The sequence below is a fragment of the Apteryx rowi genome, unplaced genomic scaffold (genome assembly GCF_003343035.1).
Source record: "Apteryx rowi isolate R43461 unplaced genomic scaffold, aptRow1 scaffold_19, whole genome shotgun sequence".
Classification (NCBI taxonomy): Eukaryota; Metazoa; Chordata; class Aves; order Apterygiformes; family Apterygidae; genus Apteryx; species Apteryx rowi.
The window spans coordinates 1,924,586-1,931,935 of NW_020448196.1; the positions used below are offsets into that span (position 1 = coordinate 1,924,586).

General features: G+C 67.7%; 1 protein-coding gene across 1 annotated transcript in view; it reads right to left on the reverse strand.

The window, feature by feature from the left end:
* FIBCD1 (fibrinogen C domain containing 1) overlaps positions 1–3,446 on the reverse strand; it is an 8,772-nt gene extending 5,326 nt beyond the window's left edge. Inside the window, exons 1-3 of the mRNA XM_026062193.1 lie at positions 2,970–3,446; positions 1,327–1,486; positions 1,072–1,208 (exon numbers count right to left, since the gene is read on the reverse strand). Of these exons, the coding sequence (XP_025917978.1) occupies positions 1,072–1,208; positions 1,327–1,486; positions 2,970–3,443 (771 nt within the window). The 5' untranslated portion in view covers positions 3,444–3,446. The remainder of the gene's footprint in view (positions 1–1,071; positions 1,209–1,326; positions 1,487–2,969) is intronic.
* Positions 3,447–7,350: the final 3,904 nt, after the last annotated feature.

Sequence of the window (7,350 nt, forward strand, 5' to 3'; positions counted from 1 at the left end):
CAAATGTCAAGAGTAATAGCTCCGGAGGAGGAGGAAGAGGAGGAGGAGGAGGAGGAGGGAGATTTCCCAGGCTCTGTGGCACAGCTCCCAGCTGTGCCGGGGCTGGCCCGGAGCACGGCTGAGTCAGTGCCCCGAGGCCCCAACAGCGGCCTCGGCCCTGCGGGAGACGATGGAGAAGCCCCCCGGCCCCGGCGCGCTGGGGTGCAGGCAGGAGCCCGTGCTGCAGAACAGCCCGGGGAGGGGAAGCGGAGGCAAAGCGCGGCCGGCGCGGTGCCCGGGGCTGGGAGCTGGGGCTGCTGCCGGCCCCTGCTCCGGCTGTGCCCGGCTCCGYGGCACGGCGGCGGGACTTTGCCCGGATCGGGGCCCGGCCCTGCACCTCCAGGCGGGCGCTGCCCGACGGGAAATCGTTTTCTTTGCAACTTCCTCAGCCCAGCAAGGAGCCTCCCAGCTGCGGCGGCTTTACATAAACCTGAGCGTCTCGCTCATCACCTCGGCTCGCTCTTCAGGCAGCTTTGGACCGGGGCTGGGGGCTGGCAGGAGGACGTGCGAGCAGTGTGCTGAGTTTGCTAGGACTCTCCCTGCTTGCCCCCCGGGATGAGCTCTGGGCAGGACGGGGTCCATCAGCCCCGCTATGGCTAAGCTCCCTCCTCCCGGCACTGCTCCAAGCTGCTTAAGGGGGATCAGACCTTGGGGATTTGTCTCCTGGAGCGCCCGGCTGGAGGGGCGCCAGGCAGCCCGGCTCACCGCGGCACGGCCCCGGGGCGAGAGGTCTCCTCCCACCCCTCCCTCCGGCAGGACTCCGCTCCTGACCAGGGTGCGGATGGAAACGGGAGGAGATGGAGGGGAGAGCGGGTATTCGTGCTGCGCCGTCACGGCTCCGGAAGCAAATTTCTCCTGACGTTTGCTGGCGCAGCAGCTCCGGCCCCTTCGACGGGAAGGGACGGGCTCCTYGGCCCTGCCGGCACGCGGGACACCCCGCGCCGTCGCTGCCGCGCTTCTCCCCCGTCTCCGCGTGTCCCCGAGCGCTTTGCAACGAGGGTTTCGGCCCCTGCCCGCGCGGCCGCCGCTCACCGTCCAGCCGCCGCCGTCGGTGGTCATGTCGCAGTAGACCTGGAAGCCCGAGGGATGGTGCGTGGGGAAGATGGAGTAAATCCCGTCCTCCTGCTGGCCGCTTGCGTAGATGTCAAAGCAGTCCCGGGGCCGGGAGCCTGGAGCGCGGCACGGGGCCGGGGGGCAAGAGAGGAAGGGCGCTTAATTAACCCCCCCGCCCCGTGCTCGCGCCCAAAGGAACGGGATGGGTGCCCGTCCGYGGGGCCGGGGCCTCACCGTCGGAGCAGCCGCGGGGCCGCGCGCCCCGGGCCGGCGCTCGCTGCAGGTCGGCCTTGAGCCGGGGCCGTGCCGTGCCGCGGTCCCTCTGCAGCGTGTCGAGGACGTCGCTGACGGAGCTCACCAGCCGGGCCATGTTGGTCTGGCTCTCCGAGAGCAGCTGCGGGCAGGGACACCGCCGTGATTAACGCTACTGCCCCTGTCCCCAGCCCCTCCGAGCCCCTCCGGCCCCCGGGACAAGGATGCTCTGCCCGCGCCCCGGCTCTGCACCCTCCTGCCTTCGCGGCGCGGTGGCTCGGTTATGGGAGCAGGACTCCAGGCTCCTCCAGGCGGCACGGCCGCGAGTGGGGCCCGGGTGCGGGGTGGCGGAGAGGGGCTGTGATGTGCACTGCCGCTCGCCTGGTGGCCAGCGCGCCCCCCCCACCCCACCCCGTGCACCAAGGACGCGAATGCTCCCCGCGACGGGGAACGGGCCTGGGGACGCAGCTCCCCTGCGGTGCTTTGGCTTGGGGTCTGGGCTCTGCCAAAGAGGGGGATAAAAAGCATCTCTGGACACCGGGATTGCYGAGCGCTTCAGAAATAGCCGCGTCCTGAGCCAGCCACTGGTTCACCGGCTTCCTCCGAAGAGACCTGGGCAGGCGGGTGGCCCGGTGGCAGCTCGAGCTGCGTGCAGTGGTGTGCCCGGGGCTCAGGCACCCCAGGGTGCAAGTGCCGGATGCACCAAGGGACCAGACAGCAATCCTGCGCTCACTGCGGTTCCTCGCCTTCCTCGGGCGTTTGGAAGAGCCGGGGTGAAAACTCCTCTGGTGCCCGCTGGGTTCCCCCCGACGAGGGATGCCCGGTCTGGACCTGCGCCGAGCACGGTGAGGCCGGAGGCTGCGGCGCTCAGGGAGGGGGCGAAGGGAAGCAGCGGGGAGCTACGAGCCTCGCCGGCTGCGTGCGACGCCTGGGCTGGGGGGACGGGGCAGCGCAGGGGCATGGCCGGGTCTGGGGGGGGGGGGGGGGGGGGGGGGGGGGGGGGGGGGGGGGGGGGGGGGGGGGGGGGGGGGGGGGGGGGGGGGGGGGGGGGGTTGGACCTGCAGCGCTTGCAAAGTGCGTGTGTGCGCACGGGTGTGCGTGCATGCACCGGCACCCCCGCGACACGCTCTGCACCGGCCCTGCGCGCTGCCTGTCTGCCTTTCCCGCGCCGCACGGAGGGAGATGAGCCCAAGGAGAGCTCTGGATGGAGCCAAGCACCCCGCGGTCCTCCAGACCCGCCAGCCTGCATCCAGCCCGTGCCAGGAGGGATCCCGCCTGAAGCCCATCAGCCCTCCGAAGCCCCTGGCTTGCCCGGTGGGCCAGGTAACCACTGCGATGCGGCTCACTAGCTGGGAAGGTTTGGGGACCGTTGGTCTCAGGACCCCCCTGTGCTCAGCTCTGCCCGGAGCCTCCGAACTAGACCCGGAGCGGGAGCCAGGCTTTGCAAGTTTAAATTTCCAAGCCTGAAATGCTCACTTTAAACCTCAGCTTCTCGCTCCCGGAGGTCTTTCCTGGGCATAGGGACGAGGCCGGGGATCAGCAGCAGGCACGGGCTGCAGCAGCACCGCGGGAGCCGCGTCCYGGGGCAGAGCAGCCCCCGCGGCCCCCGGACACCCGGCACCCACCTGGATGAGCCTGCCCTGCTCGCTCTGCAGGGCGCCGAGCTCCTGCCCCATGGCGCTGTGCCCTTTCTTGAGGCCGTCGCAGTCGGCGCGCAGCTGGGCGGCGTGCGTCAGCAGCTTGGCCACCTCGTCGGCCACGGCGGCCAGCAGGGCCCTCTGCTGCCCTTTGGCCGCCTTGGCCTCGGCGTCGTGCTCGGTCACGGCCCGCAGCACGGAGGACTGGAGGCCCTCGAGGCGCGCGAAGCCGCCCGCCGGGTCGGGGCAGTTGGGGTCGATGWAGATGTTGATGCGGGAGCTGTCCGCCTTCTCGATGGTGACCAGGGCGTTGGCCTCCTCGGGGTTGGTGCTGATGACGGGCGGCGACTCCGTGACGGGCGGGTGGTAGTGGTTCATGAAGAGGATGGCCCCCGTGACCGTCACGGCCAGGAGCACCGCCACCGAGAGCAGGACGGTGCACAGGACGTACCCGCAGCTCATCCTCTGCGGACACAGAGACACGCGGCGTCCGGCATCGCCCACCCGGCACCCGGCACCCGCGCGGCCCGGCTCCGGCATCGTCCACCCCCTCGCGGCCCGGGCAGAGCATCCTCCCCGGCGCCGGCACCGCGGCGCCACGGCTCCTTCCCCTGCGAGGTGGGTGCAGACCCCGGTGGGTTTGGGGGGATCGGCGCTGGGTTTTGCACCCGTCTCCGCCAAGCGCTGAAATGCTCCTTGTGCTCCAAGCCCTCCGGAGAGCAGCTTTTCCTTCCTGCCCTCCTTTTGTGCCGGGCAGCCCCTGCCGGGCGCTGACCGTTGCCCAGGAAGGCAGAGCCGGGACGAGCGCCCCGGTGGCCTCGCCGGGGGGAGCGGATGGCGGCAGCGGTTTGGGGACACTGCTGCCTTTTGCATTGCAGCGTCCTGCGACCGGGCACCTGCCTTGCAAAGGGGGACACGGGAGGGGGACGCAGAAGCACCCAGCTTCTAAGGGATGCGGAAGGGGCTGGGATTTGGGGTCCAGGGGATGCCAAAACCCGGGGAGATGAAGGGAAAACACCCGCCGTGTACCATGGGAAGGGGGCTCATGGTGAGAGCAGGAGGCAAAAGGAACCAGCAGACACGGGGAGAGCCCATGTTGTCCCAAGCGTCCAAGGAACCTGCTCCGAGCAGCACCCATGAGCGGGGCATCTCCCTGCTCCGGGGAGTGATGTGCTCCCGTCCCCCTTGCCCGCTTCCCCGCGCGCCGGGGAGGAGCAGGGATGCTCAGGAAGCCCCCGGACAGGTTCCTGTGCCTCCTGGCCAGCAGATTGCAAAGGTCCCCAGCCCCCGGGAGCATCTCCACCAGCTCTGCCGGCCTGCAGGACGCCTGCAGGAGGGCGGCTTCTCCTTGCAAGGCATGAAGCAATGCCGTCAGCRCGGAAGGAGCGGGCTCCCGCCCTGCCGCATTAGCTCCCCATTCCCGCCGGCTGCCTCCCCTTTCCATTAYACCCGCAGGACAGAGGCTGTGATTTCCCCCTGACCCCGGCCGCGGCGGCTGTCACAAGGAATCGCGGGGCTGGGTGAAAGCTGCCTATTCGGAGAGACAAAGACTACTTTCTCCGGGAGCGAGGAGAAAATTGCTGCATCTGCAAAGATTTCCCCGGCCCTGTCCCCTCCTGTGCACATGATTGGGAGTGACACCTTCCTTCAAGCACCCTTCATTCACGCTCCCGCAGCCGTTTGCATTAAGGAGACCCCGGCTGTGGCCGGGGGGGCTGCGGCCGGCGGCGCCTGCTCACCGCCCTGGCCCCGCCGGCGCGGCCGCGGCTCCCCCGCGAGGGTCGTCCTCCTGCCCCCGAAGCCGGGCGGGAGGCGCGAACGGCGCCGGGCTGCGTGGCCGGGCGGCCGGCGGGGACCACCTTAACGACGGCCACGTCCCCGGCCTGCGCGTGCATTAAAAGGGAAAGTCAAAGGCGATAAGGGAAGCTTTCAGCAAGGAGACAGGTACCGAGTTTGCTCCGTGTTTAGCAGACATGAGTCCCCTGCCCAGCGAGGGTGGCGGGACCACGGGAACGCCGGGGTCTCATCCCAGGAGCAATTTTGTGCATGGGAATTGAGGGGGGCAGTGGGACGTTGGCAGACGAGGTGGAAAATCCCTGTAACTGGCACCTGGGGACGAGGCAGCTGCTGGCTGGCGGTGGCCCACGGGTGGGTTTGATCTGTGGCGTGAGCGAAGGCGGCACCGCGGCGCCCTCCCGGCCCCGCACATCCCGAGTGCCGCCGCTCCCGACCCCACAGCCCGTCTCCAGCCTGGAGAAGTCCCTGCCTGCGGCACGCGGACAGGCAGCGCCGGCTGAGGGACTGGGCCGTCTGTCAAGGGCTTCAATAAACAGAGCCACGCAGAGACGACGCTCCGATTCCTGCAGCCAGGCAAATCCCAAATGGGTCTTAACGCACCAAGCTCCTGCGGTTTTGCCCAGGAGCTGCGTTTATCCATTTTCCAGCCTCCAAGCACCAACACTGCTGCCTCCCCATCGCTCCCGGACACGGGGGACGAGCTGGGGAAGGATCCCCGTAGCGGATAACGACCTCTCCTTGCAGCGGGGAGATGCTGCTTCGCGACAGCTTTCCAAGTCTCCCAGCATTTCCCTGGCAGGTTGTTACCTGGCAACCTGCGGTGGGGAGAGGAGAGGAACAGGCATCCATCGGCACCGGGAACGCTCCCAACCAGCTGGAGTCAACAGCGGCGCCCCACCAACCCCACCACGTGGCAAGCCCCGGCCTCTCCGAACGCCTCGGCTGCGCGTGCTCCTGCTGCACCGAGGCTGCGCCCAGCGGGATGCCAGCGGTTCCCGCTGCCCCTTGCACGGCCTCGAGCTCGTGGGCTTCTTGCCGAGGCTTTCGGCCAACAGAGCGGTGTCGTCTCCCAGCTGTGTGATGGCCACCGCAGCTACTGATGTTCTCCCTGCCACCGGGCTGGAGGTCCTGATGTCTCCACATTGCTTCTTCCTATAGAGATGGGGGCTCTGCCCCACCGGCAAGGCCGAGAGGTGCTTGGGAGGAGCAGAGCTGCGCTTGCCAACCTGCTCTTGGTGCTGGGGCCAGGCTGGAGGAGTGCTGGTGGGAACCGCGGCAGGAGCTTCTCCCAGCGCGAAACTCAGCGCGGGTCCCTGCGGTGCTGGCACGTCGTGATGTTTGCTTCGGCTGGTCCCGCTCTGAGTGCTCGAGCTCTGCTCCTTGGCGGAGCACAGAAGCATGCTCAGGAAGATGGGCGCCTCTCCCACCAGCCGAAACGGAGGAAGGGAGACAACCGGGGTTTGCCAAACGGAGGAAACAATTATCACCCCGTCGCGACGGTCGTTCAGAGGACAGCAGCTCCCATGTTCTTGCCCAGGGCTCCGAAGTCCAGCCATGCATACAAATCCCTGGAACCGGGGGTCTCGGATTTGATGTCTGATGGTCAGAGAGCCAGGTCTGAGGAGCAGTCATAGCGGATTATCTCTTTTCCAGACTGTGCCTTCGGAGCTGTTACTGGCAGATGGGCAGCACTAGAGGAGAGGCAGGAGGAGGCCAAGACAGGCTCTCCGCTTCCTCAGGCACACGTGGCCACCCAAGAAGGAGAAGTCCCAGAGCCCACCCAGACCCACAGAGGCAGGTCCTAGACAAGGGATACTGCTCCTTTTTGACCATAACTCTGAAAGGTTCAGAGCACCCTGTAGAGCCAGCTCAGGAGAAGAGCAAAAGCTCCTCAGCCCCCATCCGCCATCAGCCCTTCAGGGCCTCTCTACGCTCGGCCACCCTGCCCCGTGGTGCAGGGTCCCCAATGTCCACACAGGCTGCTGCATCCTGGGGTGTTGGTCTCGGTACCCCCAGCACCCATCATCACTCCACTCCTGCCAAGCGCCCCCACCRTGCACCTCAGCCGGGACACACGAGCAGCCAAGCCGGGTGCTGGCAGACGGCAGCTCCGGTGCACCAACACCCGCAGCACGAAGCTGGCTTGTCCTGGGGCAGAGCCAGACACTGGCTGCAGCCCTGGGACCACAGATGGGGAGCAGTGGTGGACGATGCTGAGCAGTACCATGGGAGATGCTCTTCAAGGAGGAGGTGCTCTTTGCTCCTGCCAGAGGTGCTCCTCTTGGCAGCTCACCAGCAGAAAGGGCAGGCTCCCCTTCAGCAAGCAGGGCTGCCAGGGCAAGCTCTTTGCTGTGGGACTGTGGGCAGCAATCACGGGACAGCCGTGTGTCCTCTCTCCCTGAGCTGTGCCCCCTGCCAGCTACGAACTGGGGCCTGGGCTGTGTTTCTGAGGCAGGTGGACACTGGTTTGCATCGCCCAGACTCAGCTGTTGGGGCAATCTTTAGCCCAGGTACCCCCTGCCTTATTGCCATGGTCTATCTGGCCCCAAAGGTCCAGGTTAGCAAGGGGCAG